General features: G+C 35.3%; 4 protein-coding genes and 1 long non-coding RNA gene across 11 annotated transcripts; 1 reads left to right on the top strand and 4 right to left on the bottom strand.

Moving 5' to 3' along the window:
- Positions 1-810: 810 nt before the first annotated feature.
- Positions 811-8,254, bottom strand: LOC100244086 (GTP-binding protein ERG). Of its 3 annotated transcripts, XM_059737486.1 has the most exons (8): positions 7,648-8,252; positions 6,513-6,602; positions 5,614-5,759; positions 4,167-4,325; positions 3,939-4,009; positions 2,295-2,398; positions 1,997-2,136; positions 811-1,310 (listed from the first exon to the last, which is right to left on the bottom strand). In XM_059737486.1, the coding sequence occupies exons 1-8, from the start codon at positions 8,122-8,124 to the stop codon at positions 1,226-1,228; spliced, it is 1,272 nt and encodes a 423-aa protein (XP_059593469.1). In that variant the 5' UTR covers positions 8,125-8,252; the 3' UTR covers positions 811-1,225. The 3 variants fall into 3 exon arrangements, 1 of the variants encoding a protein (XP_059593469.1); XR_002031001.2 differs by lacking the exon at positions 811-1,310 and having other exon boundaries at positions 2,023-2,136; positions 2,295-2,446; positions 3,943-4,009; positions 7,648-8,254; XR_009465844.1 differs by lacking the exon at positions 811-1,310 and having other exon boundaries at positions 2,023-2,136; positions 3,943-4,009; positions 7,648-8,253.
- A 1,222-nt stretch (positions 8,255-9,476) lies between these two features.
- Positions 9,477-16,301, bottom strand: LOC100266425 (protein SUPPRESSOR OF FRI 4). Of its 4 annotated transcripts, XM_019222654.2 has the most exons (8): positions 15,815-16,148; positions 14,864-14,964; positions 13,936-14,062; positions 12,470-12,894; positions 10,684-10,838; positions 10,533-10,586; positions 10,098-10,158; positions 9,730-9,840 (listed from the first exon to the last, which is right to left on the bottom strand). In XM_019222654.2, exons 1-7 carry the CDS (start codon positions 16,006-16,008, stop codon positions 10,123-10,125), a joined length of 1,092 nt encoding a protein of 363 aa, XP_019078199.1. In that variant the 5' UTR covers positions 16,009-16,148; the 3' UTR covers positions 9,730-9,840; positions 10,098-10,122. The 4 variants fall into 4 exon arrangements, with proteins under 4 accessions (XP_010649233.1, XP_019078173.1, XP_019078115.1 ...); XM_010650931.3 differs by lacking the exon at positions 10,098-10,158 and having other exon boundaries at positions 9,477-9,840; positions 15,815-16,301; XM_019222628.2 differs by having other exon boundaries at positions 9,477-10,158.
- A 559-nt stretch (positions 16,302-16,860) lies between these two features.
- On the top strand, positions 16,861-20,695 carry LOC100261218 (putative phosphatidylinositol N-acetylglucosaminyltransferase subunit C-like). Of its 2 annotated transcripts, XM_002274347.5 has the most exons (4): positions 16,861-17,036; positions 19,094-19,243; positions 19,449-19,524; positions 19,654-20,695. In XM_002274347.5, exon 4 carries the CDS (start codon positions 19,717-19,719, stop codon positions 20,626-20,628), a length of 912 nt encoding a protein of 303 aa, XP_002274383.1. In that variant the 5' UTR covers positions 16,861-17,036; positions 19,094-19,243; positions 19,449-19,524; positions 19,654-19,716; the 3' UTR covers positions 20,629-20,695. The 2 variants fall into 2 exon arrangements, with proteins under 2 accessions (XP_002274383.1, XP_010649217.1); XM_010650915.3 differs by lacking the exon at positions 19,449-19,524.
- Positions 20,696-20,751: 56 nt separating this feature from the next.
- LOC100256132 (uncharacterized) lies at positions 20,752-23,593 on the bottom strand. The gene is made up of 3 exons (XR_785686.2): positions 23,455-23,593; positions 22,068-22,177; positions 20,752-21,223 (listed from the first exon to the last, which is right to left on the bottom strand). It is a non-coding gene; the product is annotated as an uncharacterized LOC100256132 (long non-coding RNA).
- Positions 23,594-24,289: 696 nt separating this feature from the next.
- LOC100250979 (zinc transporter 5-like) lies at positions 24,290-26,842 on the bottom strand. Its single transcript, XM_019222406.2, has 3 exons — positions 25,827-26,842; positions 25,228-25,377; positions 24,290-24,794 (listed from the first exon to the last, which is right to left on the bottom strand). The coding sequence occupies exons 1-3, from the start codon at positions 26,562-26,564 to the stop codon at positions 24,489-24,491; spliced, it is 1,194 nt and encodes a 397-aa protein (XP_019077951.1). The 5' UTR covers positions 26,565-26,842; the 3' UTR covers positions 24,290-24,488.
- Positions 26,843-27,596: the final 754 nt, after the last annotated feature.

Genomic DNA, 27,596 nt, shown 5'->3' on the forward strand with positions numbered 1-27,596 from the left:
TCCAATGACAACCTAATTCTTTGCTTCTCTGGCTTTCCACATTGATTTTCTATCCTTCCTGTGTTTTTTTCTTTCTTGGGTGTGTGTTAAGATAACCCAAATTATTGTTAGCTAATTTTCAGGCACATGAAAACAATCAACACTCTTACTCAGAAGTTAAGTCATGCCTTTGTCATGATATGGTCAAAGGTATAGAGAACATCACACATGGATGAGAGAAAGTAGACTATCCTGAAGTATTCTGGTGAGGTTATGAAAATTCTATTCTTATACATAGCATTTGTACAGGGGATCTTTAGAAATAGAAAATTTTTTAAATAAAAAAATTGAAAATATGTAAGGAACCTTTGAGCGTTTTCTCTTGGTAGTCTCATTTCATGAAGAAAGTGTTCAAGTCACAAGACCTTGCTTAGAGTTTTATTTATTTTTAATTATTCTTTAAGGCAAGAATAAGTTTTCTAACTTAAAAAACATGGCAATTTCTCTATTAAAAAGATTATTTTGAAAATATAGTGATTTTTAAAACAAGTTTTAGTCATCCTAACTTCTTTTTTTTTTTCTCAAACAAAATTTTGTTTTAACAACTATTCTCAAAAACTAATTTTTGGACAACTATTTCTGAAACATTAGTTAAACAGGCACTAATTTCCTTTTTTCAGGTAGCATTTTACAAATGGGATTTTTCAGTGGACTAGAAAGACTTGTCTAGCAGATATGGTCCAAGCAACATGGGCAAAGACTGCAAAACCTTAAAAGCTCCAGCTAAAAGCAAATAACCCTTGAGTTGATGAGAATCAGGAGAGAAGAGAATATTGAAACTGCATCCTGAGGTCGCATTAGAAAAAAGTTCGAAGGATACAATCACTTACAAAATAAGAAATATCATGCTTATCAAAAAGAGAACGGAAGAAAAAAGAAAACGATGCCAGGTGGTCCCATCTTGCCGCAAAATTGACATACCATAAAAGCAACAACAGGGATCATCCCAGCCATGAGGGGGTCTTCTGATTTCAAGAGTTACCCACCTACTTTGCCATATCTTGATTTCCCACATCCAAGCTAATGTACATTCTGACTTAAAGCCCAGTTCCATCTGATCCTCAAGATGTTAAATCATCAGGGAACACCACAGCACAAGCACACACGACAGGCCTCTCTCGACGTATACATGCATGATGTAGGGGACAGGTACAATTCCTGATATCAAGTTCATCTGTTGTTCGTATCATTTAACTCTGACCTGGAGGATGAGATGCACATCCCTCTTGAAAATGGACCGAAGCTCTTCATTAGCTTCAATGCCAATTCTCCTGTGTAAACAAAAAGCATTTATTTCTCCATAAGGTCACATTAAATAATGGTGCAAGTATATGCTCTTATAAGAAGCATGGGCCTATGATTGCAAGTGGAATACCAAATGCATCAATACAAGGTTTCCTTGAAACTAGAAATAAAGTAGTGCAAGTGAACTTGGAGACAATACACAATTTCTGGGTTTGGCTAGGACACATCTATAGAGAAAATCCCATGTAAAGGTGCCCTAATTTCGGTTGGGCTCCTCCATATTAAGGTTTGGGTGTTCAAGTCCATGTGTACTAGCACAATATGTCCTGGAAATTCTTTGTGAAATCCACAAACAAGACCAATTTCTCAATTTTATCAGCAGCTTCTGATAATCAAACATATGTTTTTATCTATAAATCAGATGCCAAACAACAGGATACATCAAGGCTGACAATCGCTATCAGCGGTCTCTAAGGGATCCATCAAATATACACAGGTAAATATTAGGATTTTACAAAAGACCTTATTGTAATAATACCATAATAAAGTCTATCATTACCATAAATTTTTCTTTTGGTGTGTGCGTACGACAGAGAGAGAAAGTGAGAAATAGAGAGAGAACACAACCACTACATTCTTCACATTATCATATTGCATTTACCAAAATGATGAACTCAAGACCACAGTAATCCATACTCTAGAAGGTCATTACCCTATTTTAGAGCCTTTCTTTCCCACAAGAATCTTGCGCTGGCTCTGTTTGGGAGTGATCAAATGTTGTTCAATCCTAAGAGAACCATCTCTTAACTCCTTCCAGTCTATCAAGCGATGGTCTATACCATATGGAATTTCCTGAAACGAACAGAATTCATTGTCCCAGTTTAAATCTCACTATTTATTCACACTGCTACATATGCATCTCTGTGTAAATACATAGACAGACAGATATATCTTCTGACCCAAGTATATCATACATTTACAGTAAATAAATAGAAGAATTCAAGCATTACCTGATGCACGTGATCTAACAACCTTTCTCTGACAACTTCTAATGATATATTCTTCATAACTTCTTCACTCATGGTGAATGGATCTTCATCCCAAGGCCTTTTAACTGCCTAAGCATAAAAAACCATTGAAGAGCCAGAATTAGGTGCATTACCTGGCAAAAAGTACAAGCACAAAGCCAGTAATCGCAAAAACCTTTCTCTTCACAGGTAAATAAAATGCATTAAATGGAGTGGGAACATGGGCACAAAACACAGTAAACGTCAAGTATACAAAACCTATTCCCTCTCTCTCCTAGACACACACATGCACACAAAAAATAAAAAAATAAAGCAAGCAGAAAATCTAAGAATCATATCCAACATTGTCTACAACTCAAACACCTAAAAAATCCATGCTCACACCTCCTACACTCCTCATCACACCAACAGAATCAAGAATTAAAAAGAAAGGATTTTATTCTGTGGTTTAGAAGCTCCAACCATTCAGAGCTTTGTCTACTGCTCCTCTAAACACACCACATAACACTATGTGAAACCATACATGAAAACATGTTTTCTCCTCTTGCCCATGAACTATCCCTGCCACCCTAGCAGCAGGTCTCTAACTCAGTCCAGCAACACCAATGGACCCCAGAGATGGCAAAGACTAACAACCATAACTTCCAGGCAACGTCTCTAATGCATCAGAGGTGATTAACTGTCTTCTTATCCCTTTTGCAGATGCAACACCGATTAGGAATGAAAAGAAAAACCTCTTCTCCCAGTTAATCAATGAATTTTATTTATTTTCAAATATTATAAGCAAAGAAATATGTGGGCCATGTACAACAGGCACTAAGCAGCAAATCCACAAAAGACAGACAAAAAACCACTCTTTGTCTCAAACATGTTCCTAACCAGTCTACAAAATAAACGGCATTGAGTCTTCTTTTATGCACATCCCAAGCCAAGCTAACAAACTGCTAAGGAACAACCATTTCAACTTAGTCTCGGATTGCTCCTCATTTCCAAGTGCTCTACAGTTCCTTTCCTTCCACAATACCCAGTTAATCAACATTAAAAATCATTGCCAAGCCAGCCTCCCATTTGAGAATGCAACCTTAGTTAGGGCTCAAAGAATCCAGACCTTTCCGGTGAAGTGCCCATCTCCACTGCCTAATCTTGCTTTTATAACAAGTCATAACTCAAGACTGACGCCCAACTCCTAAGAATCCATCCATCTCATGGCACCCTCGTTTCCTCTCTAAATCCTTACACTATATTGATGGGCCAAGAAAAATCCACTGTTGAGGAGATCAAATTAAATAACATAGCAAGGAAGAGTTTATTTTATTCAAGATTCAACTTTGTTTAGCATATGCTATTTGTAGTTGTTTTAAACAAAACCCTCATTTGCTTACCTGGAAAATATAAAAATTAATCAAATGAAACACAAATAAAGAAAAAAGTATTTTTCTGTTAACAGCATAATCATAAACTGCAAAATATGTTTGTCTTCAATATTCTTATCATCGGCAATATAACATTCACTAAGAAACACATCATGAAATAAAATATTCAGAAAGAACATTTTTCTCTAATGCCACATAAAAAGATATGACTTCGAATGGGTAAACAAAGACAGAGGTATCTTTAAGAGGGAACATGCCTGCTCCATCAAAAATTGAGTAAGGTCTTTTACTCCAGAACCCTTTAATCCTGAGATCATGAAATACCTGCAAAATGGAAAATTAAAACAAGGAATGATAGACTAGTTACGGTCTACTGTATTTGCCACTTTAGTTTGGCATCCTTTCTATATTTATTGATATACAAGGAATGATAGACTATCTTCAGCATCCATGACCCACAATCAAAAAGGAAAAACCCTACCTTTCATACCCAGGAAGATCTTTGAATTCATCAGCAACCTTCAACAAATCTTTCTTCTTTTCAACCAAATCAACCTTATTCATACACAACACCCGCTTCTGTTTTGGGTGTGCTTGTGCTCCCATTCTTTCAATCAATCTTACCACCCTTGAATCAGGCCTGTAAGAATGAAAGAATCAAAAGGATCAATCTTACATGTTTATATGCACCATCTTTCCCTATCATCAGGGTTTGTTCATTTATTGACCCCCAGCGCAGTATTTTCCACTCATTGATTCTTTCTAGCATTGTTAGAATTAATTGAATCTATTTTCGCCATTAACCAAACTTGGAAATCCAAATCTCCATCTAAGATCAAAGCTTTTGCATCACTAGAGGGTAATAAGAAGGTAAACACCTATAAATGTTGCAAAGGACAGGGCTTTTGTACAACACTTAGCCTGACCAATGCTTGATGTGCTTGGGCAGGGGAGAACTGGTAGATCATCTTTTCCATCATTATCCAGGAGCAATGGTACTGTGACAGACTTTTTTAAATTGCTCATTTCGCTAAGGCTCCTCCTAGTAAAGTGATAGATATGTTGGTGCTTCGCTACTGTGACTTTGGAGGCAATGCTAGGAGCCGGGTGCCCTGGTGCCTGCCCACAGTCTCCATTTTGGGTGATCTAGCTAGAGAGGAATGTCAGAATATTTTAGGATAGATGGAGGCTGCTAGAGTCTAGTTTACTTCTTCCCATCTTTATTGGTATTAGTATCCTAAAAATTGTATGGGTCACCATTGAGTCTGACCAAGTTGGAAGGAAGATTTGCCTACTGTCAAGGAAGAGGCATTGAGTGGGATCCCACCTCCTCCCATGACAAGGTGCTGGAAACTTAACTTTAATGGTTGTTAATTGAGTAACTCAAGGATGACAGATAATGGTGGCATAGTCCATGATCATAGGGGAGCAGAGGTTTGAGATTTCTCCAAGAATGCTAAATCATGTCCAGTTATTAAGGCTGGGGAGCTAGGATTGTTTAAAAGCCTGGTTCAAGCAGTTTCTTTAGGCTGTAGTGTTTTGTTAGAGGACAACTCAGCCAGTCATTTCATGGTCCTCCCAGAGGAAAAGAGTGCCCTTAAAAATGGATTGTTTGCTTTGCAGGGGTTTTTATTCACATTCTCGTTTAGACTGCTCCTTTTGTTGGTACGTCACTCAGCAAACTGTTGAGCAGATTCTTTGGCTAAGTGAGGAGCTTTTATACTGGTAGACTTTTAGGGAAATTATGTACCTATTAGTGGCTGGCTTTTTTTTTTTGGGTATTGTTTTAAGTTGCACCTTTGACAGTCTTGTCTTTGGTTTTGTATGTCCCACTTGAAAAATTGTGGTTTGTATCTAAAAAAGAAAAAAAAAATAGAAATTGGCTGCACAAAATCAAATTGGTTGTGTGCGGGTGGAGCATCACTGACCTGCTAAGATGCCGATGAACATCAAAGATTACTATGAGTACATCATAGAGACCAACTGAACTCCAAGCACTTTCCACACGAGCCCTCATATCACTATAAGGGTATCCACTGCTCTTTAACATAAGTCCTGGGGTATCAAAGAAACACTGTGTACAACAGATTAGTGCAAAGGTTATACACAACAACACCATGATACAATTAGATATTACATGATGAGATATCTATTTTATCATAAGGAAAGCAGAGAAATGGAATGGGAACACCAGAGACTTGTGCTTGTGAGAGTGAAAAAATATAAAGCTTTTTTAACAAGATACAATTTAACAGAGTCAACTTATTACTTATCAGTATATATAACCAGAGATACAAAATAAAAAACCTTTTTAGATAAATTGAAAGGGTAGTCTTGGGTGCTTTCAATTTTACACCAAATATTATTGAACTGGCATGGTAAGCTTCTTTTAAGGAGGAAAACAGGGAGGATACCTCCTTGTTTGGCATGGGGTTTAATGGAAAAAATGAAACAGAACATTTGAGAGGGAAGAAAGCCCAGGGTGGAAGTTGATTAAGATTATTTTACAGCAAGTGAGGAGATGATGGTAGAACTTACTGCAGATTATTTTACAACTAGTGGAGATGGGTAGGCATCGACGAATGGACTACCTTGCTGTATTTTGCCTTTTTTCTTAGTTTTCTTTTCTTTTTGTTGCATTTAACTTGTATAAGCTTAAAGCATTTTTCCAAAAAATTACCATGGCTATTAAAATAGCCAGGAAGCTAAAAGGGATAACAACTGCGTTCTTTTCCACCTTATTTAATATAAGTTGTAAAAAATGTTACATAATCTAGAATTACATAAAACAAATAAACTTATTTATGAATCAAAAGAAAAATCATACAATTTGGGTGTTCCCCTTGGTCATTACTCCTAACACTTCATGAGTAGTAGTGTTTGTCTTCCGTGAAACAGCAGCAACCTTTGTCCCAACCTGTATCCACATGCAAACATGAGACAAATGATGGTTAAAAAAAGTTGATCCAATAAATAGTGTAACATTACACATTTGATTATGCAACATGCACCTACATGTTAATGAGTGTGGTTGCACATGTACTCTGCGCCTCACTTATCTACATGTGTGTATAAAGTTATTAGATGTTTAGCCAGATTATTAAAACTAAAGCATTCCATACCAAATTGCCTGATTAAAATGTTTTATGACAATGAGCTTTCCTAAGTAACCATATCCTAATTGGCACAGCTTTTCAGCTGTCCAGAAATACTCTTGTCTGCCGAAAACAGCATTTTTCAATTGTGTTTGGTTCCAAGTAACAGCAATTCTTAAGACAACAAAACTTTGAGGTTGAGGGTGACAACAGAAACCCGAGATGTAGAGTCCATTCAGTGTACAATTATTACTTTATCTGCAGTTCCTACCTCATCTACCCCATCGTAGTAGACTTTCCAGGAATTAACTAGATTTCCCCAATCTCAATCTTTGTTTTTTGATAGGTAAAGGAAAATTTCATTAAAAGCCAAAGAGGCTAAAGAGTATACTCGGAGTATACCAGGGAACAAAAGAACAAAAAACAACAAGGCAACAAGCTTGTCCCTTACTTGGTAGCTAACCAGTCAACAAAATCAATCGAAGAGAAAGTGTGTTCCTCTATATACACCCTAGCCCAATTCACAAAAGCCCATCTCAATCATACTAACTGAATTCAACAAATCATTGATCCAAACTTGTTATATACTCGGGATTGGCTACATCCTACATGATTCCTACATTTTCATTCAACTCTGTATACTGTCTAATCTATGTAGAAACTCTTGGTAATAGTATCTTTAGCCCATATTCATAATTCAAATGCTTCAGCAACAAAAGTTACCAACATATTAGTCAAAATCAAAACACAAGCCGTCAATATAAATTGCCTTTGTCCTTTCTACCATTTCAAAATGAATTGGGCAACTAAGAAATTACCAATTATTAACTAGAAAAAACCCATCACTCATTGGAAAACAAAACAAACCACGTGATTGGTCAGTGAAGATTTTCCGGCATTGGGAGCTCCAATAATTCCGACCGACAACGACCTCTGGTCCTCTTCCTTCACCGGCATATCGTCCTCTTCGTCGGGCTTCTGCAAAGCCGCTTCAAGCAGAGCCTTCGCAAGCACAATGGCCCGGCGTTTCCTCTCGTCTTCTTCGGACTTCTGCTTCTGGGTCTCCTCGCCGAAGATGGTACGGTCAGCCTTAGCCCTGTACTCCCGGTCCCAAGTGGGTTGATCGGGGACCGGGGACGTACCCATGTTGGGTAATGCGAATTGGGAACTGTCGAAAACGGCGTCATCGTCTTCGTGGTCTTCGAGGGAGTTGGTGGTTGTGGAGTGGTCTTGTTGCTGAGGTTGGGCGGCGTAGAAGCGATAGAGAAGATTGGAAGTGAGGTGGGGTTTCTGGGTTTTGGAAGAGAGGGTTGTGAGGGCTCTTAAACCCCTCAAAGCTTTCATCTCAGCCTCCTACAAATCTCAGAATCAAGCATATGTGCACTGGCAGAGATAGGAAACGAGAGAAGGGTTTTGCTATGAATTCAGGGTTTTAGGGCATAGCAGTGAGGGATCTGTTTGGCAATTTTGAAATTTTGGGGTTTTAAGGGTTTTCCTTGGGGATTTTACATAATAAAAAAAGGAAAAAAAAGAAAAGAAAAGAAAATGTGTTTTATAACACACAGATGACAGAACAAACAATTTTCAATTATGTATACTCTATTTCATTATAAATAAATAAATAAATAAATAAAAATAGGCGCCATGGAGATGAAATAATTTGCATAAGTAATTATATTTTAAACATTTTTTACACTAATTTAAATAAAAATAATATCAAACTTATTTTAAATAACAAAATATATCATTTTTAAGAAAAATCATCTATCAAATATTAATAACCACATCGAGTGATTATTTAGATTTTTTAAAAACGTATTTGACACTATTTTTGTTTAAAATATTTTTTAAATTTTTTAAAATTTGGTCAAACATTAGAGTTTGTTTTACAACATTTTTTTAATTTAAAATTGTTTTTTAAATGGATTCTAATTTTTTTTTAAAGTGATATTAAAATATTTGTTTTACAAAGTCTCTTAGTTTATGAAGTGATTATTTTGAAAAATAAACAAATAGAGATTCATATTTTATTTTTTCAAACATCTATAGTAATAATTATTTATATTTCTATACATTCTAATTTTTGAAAATAATTTTTAAAAAATAGTTTGTTTTAATGTTTTTGTGTTTTCAAAAATTTCTAAAACAGTTTATAGGAAATCAAGCAAAAACTAAAAACAATTAAACCAATGTTTTCACTTGTGTAATAAAAGTCAAGAAAAGGAGGCACTTGGATAAGCATATTTAACGTATGATGAGCAAAATGTTTAAAAAAAGAAGAAAAAAAAAAACTACTATGGTTATATCAAATTTAAATAAATTACAAAGACACTGGAAAATTCTTATTAATTGTTGCAGAAAAGCAAAAGGTTAAGGACATGTTTGAGGATGTCTTTAAAAATAATTATCAAAAACCTAAACTGTTTTAAGAATAAAATTTCAAAAACCTCAACCGCTTTTCATATTTTAGAAATATGAAAAACAACTTTTTTAAAAAAAAAACAAAATTCCCTTCAATAATTTTTTAATTCATAGCTCACATCAAGGATAAAAAGATCAAAATGAAATTATTTGTACAATTTTCAAACATATGAAATTTCATAAGTTTTTTCAAATCCACATTGGCAGCCAAAGGAAAAGGAAAAAAAGAAAGAGGGATAGAGCAGTGAGGAAACAAATTAATGTACACCAAAAGATTCCCAAAGTCTTAATGGTATACCTAGAAGCAACTACACCACTTGAAATGTCAGAACACCTCAAAACCATGTTCTGTAAAGTTACAATGACATCTGAAAAAACAAATTTTAAGAACATACAAAGAATTTGTCTACTTTTTTCTGAGACCCCTCAGCCCATTGTCAAAAGAATTGCTCTCTCCTAAGCCTTTCTTGCAAAGAAGACAAGCAAGGATTAAGAAGACTAGCACTCACTTGCAAGTGCAAACTACATTCCAGATGTTGATGATGCAGAGATATGATCGCCACAGATCTAAAATGCCATTCGGCCAGCAAGCCTGCTCTCCAGTATCCTTCTATCTATGGCTGCATCAATTGAGCTCATCTGAAATATGGAACCACAATTGAAAATTAAGGAACATTATATACTTTGGCTCTATGCAAGAGATTTTGTGAAAGAAGCTGACCTGGGCCAAGCCTGAATTCACTGTTGGATCATAAATTAAATAATAATGATGCTAGAAATGGGCAAATATCTGTTGGTATATTCTCGTTCCACCCAAACCCCCACGCTTCAGAATCAAGCATAGGGAGAATGAATAACAAGAAATGAATTTAAATTTTGGAAGAGCAAATACATACACTCTCTTCTTAACCGAGTAAGATGCTAGGTTGGAGAATCCTCGAAGTTGATTGCAGCAAGCTTGTCAGAAATGTAATTACTAATTACAGCAGAGACAATGTAAATACCTACTTCAAATCTTTTGATGACCACAAGTTGGGTGAAAATGCTTGCAAATTGGAGAACGGCAATTAAAAACAAAACAGCATGCCCTCTAACCAATTGGCTTGGAAGTAGGAAGATGATTAATTGGATGTTCTCCAAAATGCATAGTATTTCTTTTTTAATACAGAGGAAAAAGAAAATTTGTGCATTTTTTGGAATACCACTTGAAACATGTAACATGCAGAAACAATTGAATATGAAAAATACAAAATATAAAGCCTACCCATCTGGTTGGAAGCAACTCCATATCCAGTTGAATGAATTATATTACAGAAGTAGTTATAACTTACCTGGCTAGTTTCATCATGCACCTGGTACTTCATTAATGACATTCTTCTTTCCTCCTGCAAATTTTGTAAACCATACCAAAATATAAAATAACATATAACCACAGCTGCATTACAAAAAGACAGCATGGAGTTGCATTCAGAAACAACTGACCATGGACATTGCCTCATCATCCCAAACCAAATACACCTCGTTGCCGGCTGGCTGAGTAGCAGGAACTTTATTTGCAATGACAGGAGGTGGCCCAATTGAAGGACCACCAGTATTTGGACCAGAAGCATAAGAATGTGAGTTGATTGATGGCCCACCTACAATAAATAAAAGCAAAAATAAAACTAAAATTGAAATTTATTACACAGTCAACTAAACTATAAACAAAATGACTTGCGTATGGCAACTGTATTATTGGGCATGCCTAGCTGCAGGCACCATAACATATAAGCTACTCTTCAGTATTTAAAAGACAGTATCCCATGGTTATAATTTTTTGAACCCCAAAGTAAACACAAAGTAAACCAATTGGGATCCTCGTTTGTGCTACCGGGCACACCCAAACTGATACCAAAGTACTAGTTAATATTCAAAACAGTTCCACAGAATTATTACTAGTAGTGCCACATCCTATGCACCTGCAATAATTTATTCCAGAGGAATAGGAGGAAACATATTTGTTTAGTGAAAGTGGTGGAGAGAGGACATGCAGGTGTTTAGTGTGTATTCTTTCATCCATGGTGTTTTACAAATTGCAAATGACCTTAAGGGGCTGTTTTGGGATTTCAGTGCAAGAATCAAGATAGAGCTTCACTCAACAGAGGTACTGACCGTTTTGAGGCATCAACTAAATGATAAGGGTGCATAGGAAAGGCCAGAAAGTACTGTTTAGAGTGTGCATTCTTTTGAACCTACCAACCTAGTGTTGTACAAATTGCAATGTATAAGGGGGCTATATCAGGATTTCAGTGCAAAAACCAAAGCAGAGACTTACTTAATAGAGTGTATACTCTTTTGTCCTTAGTGTTTTGAGACATCAACTAAACAGCAAGTGTACTTAACCATTTAGAGTGTGTACTCTTTTGTCCTTAGTGTTTTATAAGTTGCAGTGACCATGAGGGGCTATTTGGGAAATTCAGTGCAAGAACCAAGGCATTGCTTCACTCAACAGATGCATTGGCTGTTTTGAGACGTTAACCATCTGACAAAGATACCTAGGGAAGGCCAGAAGGGGAAAGGGAGAGAGAAGAAAAATCAATGCTTCATCACTCAATACAGTTTTTTACATTTTAATTTAATATATGCAGAATGGCAGTTCAACAGCTATGGCACACAAAGTACTTATTGATAGAATACAAACCACAGTAAATTTTCAAGGACCACAAAAATAAACTAACTCAAAAGGGGGAAAAAATGATTCGAGAAAAGGAGAAAGCAGAGTAAATGAAACTCGGTGTGTCATGTAACCTTTATAAAGAGAATACCAAAATGGATGCATAAAACCTATCCCCTTCAAAATCAATAACATAAAACATTATAATTTAGTTAAATTCAGAAAATCGAATTGTTGGCACAAAAGAATCCATTGGGAAGGCACCTATGTCGTTTGTATGATCAATCAAAAATGAGTATAATACCCCTAATTCAAGCCATTCATTGTAACAAATACGGGGTGACTTAAGAATGGTAACTCTTAGCATCATTTCTAAGCCAATAAACATTAGCACATAAAATGAATGATTCTAAAAGATTTTAAATTTCAAGAAAGCTTCATGATGCAACCTTCATTTAAATTTCAATCCATCTGAAAATTTTCAATAGATTTTCAAGTTTTGAAATTTTTTGAAGTAGTAAGACATCTTCAAATTCAACCAGGAAAAAGTTAGAAACAAATCCAAATTTAAAAAACCTATCTAAAGCTATCAAAGAGGAGGAGAAAAATTCAAACCTTGAATGCTTGGGGCACTGTAGCTACTTGCAAGAGAACTGTTAGTGCTGGAATGTGCTTCAATTGAGCTATTAAGTTCTGCTTGAGAGCTTAATGGAATACTTGTTGAAAGCATAGGTGTAGAAAATGGTGAATTTTTAGTAGGTAAATTGTTATTAACACCGACAGGGAACAAGGGTTGAGGTAAAGGAGCAGAAGGTGAAGGTATGGGAAGCCCAGGAGGAGTTATTTGCAATGATGGTTGAAGAGCAGAAGACATAGTGGATGGCAGAGGAGGCTTGACAGGTTGTATTGGAAACAAAGGCTGTTGTGTCATCCCCAATGGAGCAGGAGGAATAGAGATTGCTGGGTGCTGAGAGTACCAAGGCTGGGGACGAGCAGGAACCGGCCAACCAGCAGGAGGCACTGCTAATGCAGGATTGTAACTGTGTCAAACAACAATCAAAAACTTCCAGTAAGCAATGAGTGTATATGTTGCTTTGACAGTGCAAATGTTATATTCTAGTTTTTCTGACAAAAATTACAAGCACATCAATTAAAAATTGAGATATATAGCCACAATTTCCCAATGCAAAAGAACTCAATTATTTCAAAGATAATTTTCTGATAGGGATTTTTTTTTCTTCATTAGGACATGAACCTAGAAACTCCCATAAATCCACCACAACCCTTTATCACTTGAGCCAAGCCTCAAGGGCTCAATTATTATTATTTTTTTTTTGATGAGCAAACCAGAGTGTATTATACACAAAAAAGCGCCAAAACAGCCCTCTAAAGTATGCAAGAAGTATACAACAAACGCTTAAAAGGGCAAACGAAAGGAAAGGGACCAACAAAAAACTATGCCCCCCTCAAAAGGAACCCACCCAATTCACAAAATCTACAACCGAAGAAGGACCAAAAATTAAAAACAACCTAGACCAATCTCATAGATTACAAAGGAAAGCATATTTTAGTCCTTGACCGGACTGTTCCTCATTCTCGAAAGCTCTTTTGTTTCGCCTCAAGGGCTCAATTATTTCAAAGGTATGACTGCTAAGTTCAAATTTTTTCAAAGCTAATCCATAAGCAAGCCCTCAAATACAATAACAAAACACATATATACCCATATTGACATGTGGGCAATTCCAATGTCATATGAACCTATCAGAAAAGGAGAAAAACTAAGCAAATTGATGTTGTTGGATGAGATGTTCATTCTCATGAATGTAACAACCAAACACACGCACTCCATAAGACAAATGCCGTGTGTGCTAATCAGCATAGGTTACATAAATGCCATCAAATTAGTTGTAATAGTAGAAAAATTGATAACCAAAAACAATGGAAATCAATTTTTCTCATCATGCAGAACACAATAACAGTGAAGGTTTTCTAAAATTTTTTTTCCTTGATCTACTTTTTCCAATCACCATGTCGCATAAATGTGAGCAGAAAGATCTTAAAATAAAATTCTGAAAACATACACTGGTGGCATTGCACCTAATGCTGGTTGAGGAGGAACTCCAATTCCTAAAGTTCCAGGTACTGCACCACCACCAAGTTGTGAACTTGGGATCTCCACTTTAGCCAATTTTGATGGGACATCTTCATCTGCAAGAGGCTTGATATTTGTTGGAATGTAAAACAAATTTACATGTTTTCTACCATAATTTTGCACATGCAACATCTTCAAACTTTTAACATCGCAAGAAATTTAAGTTCTAGACAAATCAAAGTATCAAACTTATTTTGAGGATCATGATTCTTCCTTCAACATTGATATTTTTTTTGATATGCAAACAAAATGATGTATTAAACAGTGCCAATAAAAAACCACAAGAAACTCACAAGTCACATCCAACCACCTATTCACATTGGATTGTATTGCTATTGTATATGAGGCACATATTTTTTTAGCTAAAAGACTTAAACAGTCAGAAAACTCTAATCTTTCTTTGAATATGAAAATTAAAAGTTTGTTAAAAAGCACCTAAAGGGGGGGATGCAGCTCATGAAATCATCAGGCAAATATTTAATTAGATACTGACACCTCAGGTTGTGAGCTCTACATTGCTTAAGCTTTGAATTTGTGCCTGAAGGTGTTTTCTCTCCAGGTTGAAGCCTCAGAACCCTTTTAGAACTATGCCATGGGCAGTAATAAAAATAACATTTGAAAGGAGAAAAACACACACAGATACACACATAACAGCAACAACAAGAAGACACTAAGCAAATCAGAGTGTTGAAGTCCTAAACATTTTGAAATTCCATTAAGTGGAAAGAATGCAATCTAAATAGAAAGACAGGACTAAGAATGAAATCTCAATTGGCACATGTTTGTGTACAGGCATGCATACAAACACACACCAAAAAATGTAATTAAAGGAACCACAGATTTGTAAGGAGTACTACCTTCCTCTCCATAATGAGCTGCTAAGATTTCATGTGGGATTCCTTCCATTCCATATATTTCAATTTCGGTTGACTCGCGGCCAGGTTTTGCATTGGGAACCCTGTAAAGGAGTTGTATCTACAGAGAATTAGTACAAATGAAAACATCATTATGAGAAACAGTATAGCATTAAAAAGGACATTAGAACAAGTGCCAATATCCCTTTTCATATTGACAGATTAACAAATATGTGAACTTTCTGGTGTTCTTGTATTACTCAACTCATAAGTATTCACGTTCCAGATTTCTATAGGAATTGAGCTTGCATACTCAAGTGGTGGCTCTGGGATTTTTTGTCATACAATATACATTTCAATACAGCTCTCTAACGAAAATTTCTAGTACTTATACAAAACCAACCAGAACCCCATGGAAGATCAATAAGTGGGAACCATGGGTGAGCAGCCTGCCTCAAAAAAACACACAATTAAAAATGTGCATATTGCTGAAATGCACAACAACCCATTTCAGAATTATTGATTTACTCCTGTATTTATCTTTTTTCATTTCAGTGACCCTTATTTTAATCTCTCCTATCGAATTGTAATGACCATTTATATTTCTTTGTGAATGTAATTGCCCTATCTTATCATATGCTTAAAATGCTGCTCGTTTCAGCAGAAAATAGTACCCAGGAAAAATTTTCCCAGCTCCACTAATCTCCATGGGTATTTTTCAGTACAGTCCAATGAAATTCAAACAAAAATTCCCCAACAAAGCCAACGAGTTGGGGAAAAAAACATCCGCCGAAACAAAAACAAAAACAATGCTAGAAGATCACAAATTCCAAGACCAACCATCAGAAGATCCGCTCACAATCCCCGAAAACCACAAATTCCAAGGTCAACCATCACAAGAACAAGCGGTATACATATGTATAATTTAGGAAGAAGAAAGGTTTGAGAGAGTACTTGGAAACGGTCTCTTTGTGGACCTGGAGGACGTGGATGACCATGCCACCGGCGGTGGAGAGCTTCTTGTGACAGACATGGCATTTGAAGTGCTTGGCCTTCTGGTGCTGTACCAGTATCTTCTCGTCCTCGAATTCACGATCGCAGTAGTAGCACCACACCTTCGCTGCCACTCTCTTCTTCTTCTTCCCCATTTCCGATCTCACAACGAACCCTAGCTCCTAGGGTTTTTCGCTCCTTTTTTTCTCTTTCTGGATTCTCTCTCTCTTCCTCTCCCTCTCCGTCTTGTATTTCTCCCTCGTCCAATAACGTCATCTCACATAGCAGGCTCACTTCATTATTATTCCTTTTCAAGACCAAAAGTATAATAAGTTCAATTTTTATTTGATTTTTTTTAATAAAATTATTAAAAAAAAAACACCATTTTTTTTATAATGTCTTAAAAACAATTTTAATAAATTTTGATTGAAACGCAAATATTAAAAATGTTTTTTAGGCTTATTTCTACACTAATATATAATACAAAATTTTTTAACCTATTATCTATTTTTCAAATTATTTTTAAAAACACTATAAAAAAGGTTGAAAAAAAATCTCAATTCATTCTAAAAAAATATTTTATTCTCAGGAGAAATTATAAAAATAATTTATTTTTGAAAGTAAAAAATTATTTCTATTTTAAAAAATAAAAAAAAAATATTTTTTTAAATAGTTATCAAAGAACCATATGCTTTGTTTGTTGATAACTAATTTAAAAAATTAATTTTTGAGAATTATTTAAAATTGTTTTTAATAATAATTTCTTATCAAGACTTAATTATTTTCAAACAAAAGAGAAATATAAATAAATTAAAATATATTTAAAAACTGTTATATATAAAAGCTAATAAGATATTTAGATCGAATAATAGGATATTATTTCAAATCAAAATATTTGTAATTTATCAAAATCATCAACCGATTTTTTTTTTTTTTTTACTTTTTAAGTTTATTATTATTTTTATGTTTTTTTTTTTATATGGAAAACTGAAAAAAGAGTGTAAATATTTGTCTTTTATCAGACAAAACGACGGTTTCTCGTCTATTGGCCAACCTCCCCTCGCCTGCTCGCTGCCGCTCGTCCCCATCGCCCGTTTCATCGCCAGTTTCATCGCCGGCCTCTGCTCCCGAGCACGAAAGCAAGCTGGTTCTTCGTTCTCTCCCGTCTTTGGGGTTTTTAAAAGTACCTTTCTCTCCCTGCTTCACTCTTTCTCCGTCTTGAATTGGTCTGATCTGTGATTTGGTTTGCATTTTAGTTGGATCTTCTATGCATTCGTTTTGAGTTTTGGTTTTATGGAGATGGGTTTAATTTTTGGGGAGTTTGGTAGTCATGGGGGTTCGGGCTTTCTTTGAATTTCTTCTTTTGCACGAGGTATGCTTCGTGCTAGTAACTTATGTTCCTCTGGATTTCACTGTTTTCTGTCTGTGTGTGTGTGTGTGTTTTGTTTATATCTCAGTCTGGAAATTCTAGATTTTTATCTGGGATATTGTCACTGATGATTTGTTGTTCTGGAAAATTTGGTTTTCAAGGTAAATTTTCTTGGGAAGCTTTTCGTTTTCCTCGAGTGGTGAATTTTGTGGGTGTTTTGCAGAGATCCTTGTGAAAGGTGAAAGGGAAGTCTCCTGAGATGGGGTTGTCCTAAATTCTGGTTTTCAGTGATGGGTTTGTTAAGTTGCAGCTATTGCTGTAAATGATTCTGACTCTTGAATGTTGATTATGATTACCTGCATAGTGTGTTTCAGTGAAACGAAGAATTCCAAATACATGTTTTGGCTTGAAGTCAAGATATCTGAATTCTAAAAGTTGTTAGCAAGAAGACGTGTTGAAATGTTGAATTATGTTAAAGAAAGTTGGTTAATGTTCAGATTAATCAGACCTACCTTTTGCCCCTAATATTTTGATTTTGTCCTGGTTTTGATGAATAGTTGCTGGAAATATGACAAACTTTTCCTTTGCATTATCGGTCACTGCTTCGATGTTTGGTCTTGTGGATTTTAGTTTCCAAGTGATTTTACAGTAAGGTTTTGAAATCTCCAACATTGGGGTTTCTGCTTCATGTATATAATTGGGAAATTTGGTTTCCTTGTATTTCTCGATTTTTTATCTTGATCCAGATTCTTAATTGTTTGGGAATTTGATTTACCCACTTGGTTGGTTGCTGAGGAAGTAGAAGAAATGAAAATAAAACTATTAATTTGAGTTTTATACTCTTCATGTGTTGCTTTCTAGAAAATAAAATCTTGTAGGTCAATATTTAGAAAGAAAAGGCACCAATAATTGTATTAGACTCATTTATGTAGAGGTTTTTGTTTTCTTGAGTAGCAAAAATTAAGAGTCACAGTTTTAGTTCCATTTCTCTGCCTACATTTTCTTGGCTACAAATACAGCATTAGAATTTTGATAGGTTCACAATGTGGTTTTTGTTAATTTGATAATGATTTTTTTTTTCACATAACAAAATTGCTCATCATATGATTCCCAAGATGAACTGCAAGCACATTTCCTTGTTCTGATTATGCATCTGAAAGGCCATTTATAGTTCTTGATATTGTTTATTTTTTACAACCATTTGTATATATCTATGTATATATGTATGTATGTACGTATACGAGAAGACAGTTTGTATTTATGTTTTTTTCATTCAAAATTTTCTTCAACAGATCTCAGCTATTAATATATCACTTTCTGAATATGGCAGCAAAGAGGTTGTATTGGAAAACTACAATGTAAATCCGAATCAGACATCAAGCTTTTTTGCAACATCTAATCAAGTGTCCATGCAACAACTTCGAGACTAAATTGCAAATGAGCTTTTTCAAGCATTTAATTAATTTGTCATTTTCTACACTTTTTCTGTTGTAATAAATTTAATGTTTTTTAACATTTGGAAATATTTAATAAAATTGTTACATTTTTCTTTGTTCTTTTTTTTTTGGGTTTAGGTTTTGTCAAGTTATTAGTTTTGAACTATGTTTTCTTAATTATATACAATAAGAATAAATATGATAATTATGTAAGGACAATAATGTTGAATTGCTAATTTAAAGGTTTTTTTTATTGTTGTAATAAATTTATCATAGTAAAAAGGGGTTAGTTTTCGTTGCTCTTGTTGAGGTCACTTTCTTTATCCTAGATATGGGAATTAGGGTTTTTTTTATTTATCAAAACTGCATATTTGAACAGATTTCTTTTGATTTTTAAGTGTTTTCTTAATCAATAATAAATGTCTTTTCTTGCAGGATTGGTTTAACACAGGATGAGTGAGTTCTACTATTGTTGACAAATTTCTATAGAGCAGTGGAATTGTTGAGGATTCTAGCATCAAAGAGAACCTATCACCAGCCATGCTGAGATGGAGGAAAGTAGTGTATGGAAGGATGCAACCCAGGGTTAGTTTTCTTCCTTCTTGTTGAGTACATTTGCTTTTATCATGGATTTGGGAATTAGGCCTTTTTTCTGCAAGAATTACAATTTGGATTTCCATCTAAGTTGGTTTTTTCAAAATTTCAAATGTTTGGAAGATGGCATTCTTGAACAAGTTTCTTTTGATTTTGAAGTGTTTTCTTCATCACTCATAGATGTCTTTTCTTGTAGGATTAGTACACTGCAACATGAGCTTTACTATTGGGTTAGACGTTTCGTTTAAGTTGGTTTCCTCAAAGTTTTAAAGGTTTGTAAGCTTGCTATTTTGTTTTCCCTTAAAAACTAAAATAAGATTTTTTTAAACTTGCATATTTGAACAGGCTTTCTTTTGAATTCAAAGTGTTTTCTTCACAATCATAGATGAATTTTCTTGCAGGATTGGCATATCAACATTAGTTTCACTATTGAGGACATCTCTCAATAGAGAGGTGGAATTGTCATGGATTCTAGCATCAATGAAAATCCATCACCAACCAGATCTAGATGGAGGAAAGTGGCATATGGAGGGATGCAACCTGGGTTTGATGACAACCACACTGATGAAACTTTCCTTGAAGCTATGGTCATGAATACCAATGTTGTTAAACGCAGCATGCTCAAGGTGATGCAAGACTCAGTTTCCATCTCTCAATATCTATGCATTGTTGCTCTTGTCATCTTGGTTTGGACCTGCACCCTCAGATCAACCCTTAATGAAAATACCCTTTTGCTTCTGGATGTAAGCCTTCTTGGCCTGGGATTCTTAGTTCTCATCCTAACTGCTGAGATGATGTCTCTCAATCTTCTCTTCCAATATTTCATCAACATCTCATTTTTCACAACTGGATTATATGTTTTGGCACCCATCTACCAAACTCTTACAAGGTCCATCAGCTCAGACTCCATTTGGGCAGTAACGGTTTCACTTCTCATACTCCATCTCTTCCTGCACGACTACTCTGGGTCCACCATAAGAGCTCCTGGGGCTTTGAAGAATCCAAACTTGACAAGCTGCATCTCTTTGAATGCTTCTGTAGTGGCTTCAGTTTTTATTGCTTCTCGCCTCCCATCAAGAATACAAGTTTTCGCCATCATGCTATTCTCCTTGCAAGTCTTCCTCTTTGCTCCACTCGTCACATACTGTATTAAGAAATACTCCTTCCAGTTACACCTCTGGTTCTCTTTCGGGTTGATGGTCTTGACACTGGCCTTCGTTTACATGCTGCATCGGCTACTTTTTGTGCTGCTGCTGGGTCTGTTGGTTTTTGTGACCGTGGTCTGTCCTTACTGGCTTATAAGGATTCAGGAATTCAAGTTTGAGATCAATGGCCCCTGGGATGAGGCTAAGCTCTGTTTTGACATTACAGAATGAGATTCTTTGTGTCCATCTTCTGTATTGGTTGGAAACCTTGAAAATGATTGAGAAATCGATTTATTCATATTCCTTTTGTGTCTTTGCTTTTCCTGCTGGTTAAATTTGTAGTCTGCATATCGATTTAAGGTGAAATAGAAGTTGCATTTCCATCAAAAGGTAATATGAATGTACATTAACAATAGCAGTCTCAGAAACTAGTGCGACTGACATCAAATCTCATGCACAAGAACAACTAAACAACAATACTATTTGAATACAAAATCAGCGCGTATGATCTCAATGCTCATCCAATCTGTCATGGTTTCTCCCCACATTTCAATCCAGTTCTTCTCCGTAAGTGGAAATGTCATAATCAGCTCGGTTGCATCCTATTCTTGTTTATCACGGGATTGGGAAGGATCCTCAGTTTCACCAGGTGTAGATTGGCTTACACTGGCCTTGGCAGCAGCAAGAAAAGCAGGATCTGGTTCATGTTTGTCTGAAGGTTCCTTCATTGCCATAAAAATGTAGAAGGCGATAACTATATTGACTGATATGACAGCAATGAATCCGCTCAACAGCGTGGCAGAATAGGAGGACAACTGGGTTGAACCTGTTCCAAGTAAATAATTCTTAAGTGCAATAATAACGATGATAATGGTAATTGGTACAAGTAAACAAGCGACTACATAGGCTAAGAAGCCTACCCTAAAATTTATGGTACATTTCTCAAAATTCAGCAAAGAATCGGATTAGGTCACAAGAAAGATGAGATTAGAATATGATAGAATTTAGGACTGTTTTGAAGAGTGGCTTTTACTTCGATGCTACAGTTGAATCAGCAATTGATTGATGATCATTTGATCAGATATACATTTTCCTTAAAATGTCAATCTCAAATGTTGCAACAGAACTCTCTTTCACTCACTAACTAGCTCTCTCTCACTCACTCACACACATATTCACTTCCTCCATTGTGGAATGATGTGAAATCCAAGTTGAACCCAAGATCGGAGATGTTCAACCTAAGCAAAGGAAATCAACAAAGTGCTACAATACCAGGACTGCTTTATGGTTTGGATGGTTGCAGAGTGAAGAAGCATGTTCATAAGGTAAGCATAACTGGGAACAAGACAAGATGATCAATAGACAAGGTCTGTCCATGTGCTAGTGGCTACATGATTGAAGTTTAAGGTGTCAAAGGTTAGGGAAAGATATAAAAAATAGAAAGGCATAGTTTAAGGTAGAGAGTAAATATACTTTGTCTAGCAACAAACATTGTGGCCCTAGCTAGAAGGGAATGTAGAAGACAATTTGTGTTGCCAAACCCAAAATGCTTGGCACCAGGATTTGTTGAACTGAGTTAAGAATCTCAAACATCCTTCAAGTTCAACTATCACATGCATTTGGACATATAATTACATCCATTTTCATAAATACCTAATATATAAGCTTACCAGGAAACAAATTATGGTTAAAACCATATAAGATTGCAATGGGTGCAATCCACATCAACATTGACGCAATGAAGAACTTCTTAATTACTCCTGCCATCTGCGCCTCCAATCTACAAAGAAATAAAACTCGATGCTGTGAAAGACTATCACACCAAGCTCATGAAACTGAAATGTTTGTAAAGGCAAATGATGAATACCCTTATGTTAGTCTAGAAGTGTATAAGACTTATGCCATGAGATTCAACTCAATATGCAACCCTGAGGCTCAAATACCGTATGGTTGATTCCCATAGTGCAGGGCAGACATAAGGAAAATGTCTCACACCTTGCTTCAGATAGCTTCTTTAATTTTGAATTTCACAATCACATTTGCTTGATCACATTTAGGATGCTAGATATGCTTATGATATGGAGGGCACATATTGTAGCTACTTGTGATGGAACCTTTAGTGCTGGAATGAACCTCAATTTAGCCATAAAGTTCTGCCCAAGAGCTTAACCCAATACTTGTTGAAAACTAAGGCAGGGAAAATTATGAACTTTGAGTAGGCAAATAACTTACTATCAACTAGGGAACAAGGGTTTAGATAAGGGAGCAGAAGCCGAACGGGGAGCAATGGGCGTATACGTAGCCTTGATAGTGCAATAACAAACAAGATTTTCAAACAGATGAGGCGACCTTACATTCTAAATCAATTAAAATAAAATTTCATCAGGTTCAAACAACGGAATCTAACATTCAAAATATTAGGACTTGTTTGAAAATGTTTTTGAAAACTGTTTTCAAAAATATTTCTTTATTTTGAAGAACAAAATTCTATTTGGAAACTCAATTCTAGTAAAATGGAGGAGGAGAAGAAGATGATGATGATTGGAGGGTTTAGGGTTAGGGTTAGGGTTACCTAAAAGTGATTCTTAGTGTTTCATTGGTTCTTATAACAGTCTATTAAATTTGTTTGCAAAAATCATCCTGTTTCCAAAATAAATTCTCAAAAAACTTTGTTTAGTCCAAAATCTGTGAATTGGTTTTTCAATTTGGAAAATTGTCCTCTGTTCAGTTATTAAAAACAGTTGTCAATTCCCACATCTTTCAGCCACCCAACAGAGCATTGATCAATTTGAGAATTACCGTAAACGGATATGCAGTTAAAGAAAGCACAATAAAGGGTTACAGTATGCAAGTAGGATCAAACAAGTCGTTCAGACATTTCATCGAACATCTTGTGTGTACGCCCAAATTACAGGTAAGATAACGAAATACAACTAGATTTATACAAATGGACCAATGAAAACCCTAATGGATGGAACCAATTAATACCCATGGAGCATCATTTTGAAAGCAAAGATCATCTTCAAGTGGGTGAGAGAGAGAGAGAGACCAACGTACCTGTACAGCCTTCACTCTGAGAGAGAAGGGAGAGAGAGAGAGAGAGTTTCAGGTGGGATCCTGTGATCCTGTGCGAGGCTCCAGAGTTTATAAAGGAAAACGGAGATTGTTTTCATTTTTCATATAACTTTTCTAATATTTTGTAGATTTTTAATATGATTTAAAAATAACTTTTATATATATTATTTTATTTTAATCATTCTTCCTATTAATATAATTATTTTTTAAAATAACCCTTAAAAACAATTAAAAAATATTTTTTGAAAACACTAAGTTTAAGGGTGGGTTTAAAAAACCATTTTCAGTTTTTGAAAATAAAAACCTATTTTTAAAATTTTATAAAAGTAAAAGTGGTTTTCACGGTTCTTAAAAAAAAAAAGGAAAAATATATCAATTTTTTTTATCTTTTCACCATCTAATATCAACACCTAAAATCTTTAAATATGATTTTTCTTCAAAGTACATGTATTTTTCTAAATATCTTTTTTTCATTAAACAAATAAATTATGAATCAAATTATATTTGATACATAAAAATTATTTTTAAAAATAACTTGTCCAAACAAGTTTTTTTTTATTTTTTTTATAAAACCTGTTTTTAAAAACAATGGTCAAACACTTTCATTTTTATAAAACACTCAAAAACAATTTTTTATTCTTTCACTTAAAAACAATTTTTTAAAACAAGATTTAAAAAACATGATCATACGGTCCTATATTTTTTATTTTTAAACATAAAAAACTATTTTTTATTTTCAGGTCATTAATTACAGTATTTTCCAAATTACTAATAAAATAAAACTGCCAATTTCCAACTGATAAACCTCAAGTGAAAATGCAGAAAGTTCAAATACTTCAGTTTAAAAAAAGGGAAGAATACACAAAAAGAAGCTTCTTGTCTCATAGACTAGTCTTGTGTGTTGCTCAAGTTGATATCGAGCTCAAAACAACTATCTCATCATCAATGTTTATGGGAAAAAAAAAAGGCCCAACCTTGCCTAATTGGGATTGCTAATAACTATGGTTGCATGGCAATTAAGCCCATTTGGCCAAGAGGGACATGCAGGCTGTACCAAGAAGAAGCAAGATATTGGCTGCAATTTGGAGCTTGAAATTGGTTTGCATTCTAGGGCTCATGAAGTCTGCTGCAACAAGGTCGACAAGGGCCATGTAGATCAATATCCCAGCTGAGGCTGAGTTGAAAACTCCTTCCACCACCAGAGCCTTCGGGCTGTTTTCGTCGTAAATATTTGATATCCCCATGCCAACTGCTATCCCAACTGGAGTGGTCAGGGAGAAGAAAACCACCATCACTGCAACTGCCTTAGACTTGAATTTTGCCTGCACAGACATTTGGAAATGAGTGCTTTTAAGAGTCAGCCCAGAGTTGCTGAAACTGGATATATAAGAACAGAACCCGCACCAGGGCCTGAGGGCTTTAATGCTGTCTTGAGATGTGCAATAAGGCTCTTAGAACAGAGCCAGAAGTTAAAATCCGATGTAATAATTGATATCATTTGTCAAAGGTCATGGTTGGAGTCACCAGAGCCTCGTGCTGGCTCTTGAGGCAGGAGATATTTATGGCTCTATATATATGTACTCCTCCTAACCTTTAAAGTCGTAGGGAACCAAGGAGACAAATGTGTACAGAAGAGGGACCAGGTCATTACCACTACAATATGAATTGGTCAAACTTCTCTCCAAGAAAGCCCAATGTCAATCAACCACTACAATATCAAATTTTGACGAAAAAGAGAAAAGAGAAAGAAGATACCTGGGAAATGCATCCACCAAGGCCCATGCCTTCAAAGAACTGATGGAAGGACAATGCAGCCACAAGAGGCTTGATTGTCTTTGGACTTTCAGAAGCTCCCAAGGAAATCCCAATAATCACCGAATGAACTACAATCCCCAACTCCAAAACCTATTTCAAAAAAAATAAATTATAATTTAATTCGCACTAGACACTGAAGAGCACAACACTCCAGTTAGCATTAGAACAGAGCAATTTTTTATTTTTTTTTCTGCTCTGTTGCATTGGATTGGTAAAACAAAAAACAAAAACACAGAAGTTCTTAGTCAACAGGGTTTTTCTAAATAATAAAATATAGTTTTTCAACATAAATAACAAGTAAGAAAGAATTCTGGATAAAAAAAAAAAGAAGTCTTTTGAAAATTTGTTTTGGGTTATTTTTTAAGATAGATTTAATATTTTTTTAAGGCGATTTGAAAAAAAAATGAAAAAAAAACATTTACGATATATATAACTTTAGCTTATTTTTTTTTATAATAAAAATCATTAAAGGAGAAAAAAAAAGAAAAAAAAATCAACAGGAAAATAAAAGACAATGAAAACGGAACCAACCAGCCCACCTGAGCTATCACACGGTGGCGGGCTAGCTCCGGAGATCCCAGTTCACCGGAGACGAAGCCGGACCCATGTGGATGACCATGCACCTGGTCCTGATTCTCACATTGCATTTCCTCGTCTTCCTTCACCGGCTGAGCCTTGCTCCGCTGCAACCTCTGGTAGAACCCAGTGGCAAAAGCATCCATCATCATCGTCCCGATCGCCGAAAGCATAGCGACGAACCCACTAAACGGAAAACTCCCCCACGGGCTCTCGCCGAGGCAGGGGCTCGTCAGAGACTCGAACGCATCCGGCAACACGTGAATGAACCCGGTCGCCAGAATCACCCCGGCAGCAAAGGCCTTCACGGCGAAGAACACATCGTTTTCCGGGCGCAATGCCGGGATTTTCTTGCCCAAGGTTGGGAGCGCCACCCCAATTAAACTCGCGGCAAGAATCGAGAAAATGGCAGCCAATTTGTATCGGGTAGCGCCTGTTCTGCTGCTCTGTTCTTCTGGGTCAGACTCGCATGTACATTGCGCGGATATCAACAAAGGTAGAAGAAGAAGAAGAAGAAGAAGAGAAAAGATTGAGAGGCGGTTCATGGTGAGATGGAGGCACAGAGCGGAGAGTGAGCTTGCATTGATGACATGAAAAAGAGAGAAAGCGCAGAGTGGAATGGCGACATGTAGATTGACTAAAAGTGCGTGGAATTGAATGAATGGTGCCAAGTGGAAAGACATTGCCGTAAATGACGACATTATGGAATAAATCAGGCATTAGGCTTCACAAGCATCTCTGTCTTTTCTTTCCCCCACTTTTTCTTACAAAATTATAAAATTAATAGATAATCACTAGGGTTTTGTTCCTAAATAATCAATCACGTAGATAAAGAGTTTCATCATTTATACCTTATAAATACTCTAATTTCTTTATACCTTAATTTAATTTTTTTTTATCGAATCTCGTATCTTTCTCATATAATCATAATCTTAACCTATTAAAGTTGTCGATAGTACATTTCTAGTATCATAGCCTTTTCCTATAGTATGATTTTACTTAATTCTTTACCAACAAAAAAGAACAATGGTAGTTATGATTTCATGTTCCAAAATGTAGATTTTCGATACCATATAAAAAAGAGGTTAATAATCAAAATGGGTCATATAATAAAAATAGTCTATCAAAACAAATCATATGACAAAAATAATTTTATTAATTTGCTAGTAACTTAACCTACACCCATTTGTTTATATTTTGATATCATAGGGTGATTTTATATACCAAAATGTAGATGTTCAATACCATATGAAAAAGTGGTGATGATCAAAACGAGTAGTATAACAAAAATAGTCGGTTGAAACAAATAATATAATAATGAACCCGTACCTTAACCTATTTCCATTTGCTTATAGCGTGATATCATAGGATGATTCTATATATTTAAAAATGTAAATGTTCGATATCATATGAAAAAGTGGTAATCAATCAAATCAAAACATGTCATATAACAAAAATAGTCAATCAAAATAAATCATACAACAATTTGTTCATATCTTAACTTATTTTCATTTGCTCTTATCTTGAAATCATGGTGTGATTCAATGTGCCAAAATGTAGATTTTTAACACTTTATGAAAAAGCAGTGATCAACCAAAATGGGTCAAATGACAAAAATAACCAATCAGGACAAATTATATAACAATTTGCTCATACCTCATCCGATTTCCATTTGCTTATATCTTGATTTCATAGGATCATTCTATATATCAAAATATAGATGTTCAATACCA

Source organism: Vitis vinifera, chromosome 1 (genome assembly GCF_030704535.1).
Source record: "Vitis vinifera cultivar Pinot Noir 40024 chromosome 1, ASM3070453v1".
Lineage (NCBI taxonomy): Eukaryota > Viridiplantae > Streptophyta > Magnoliopsida > Vitales > Vitaceae > Vitis > Vitis vinifera.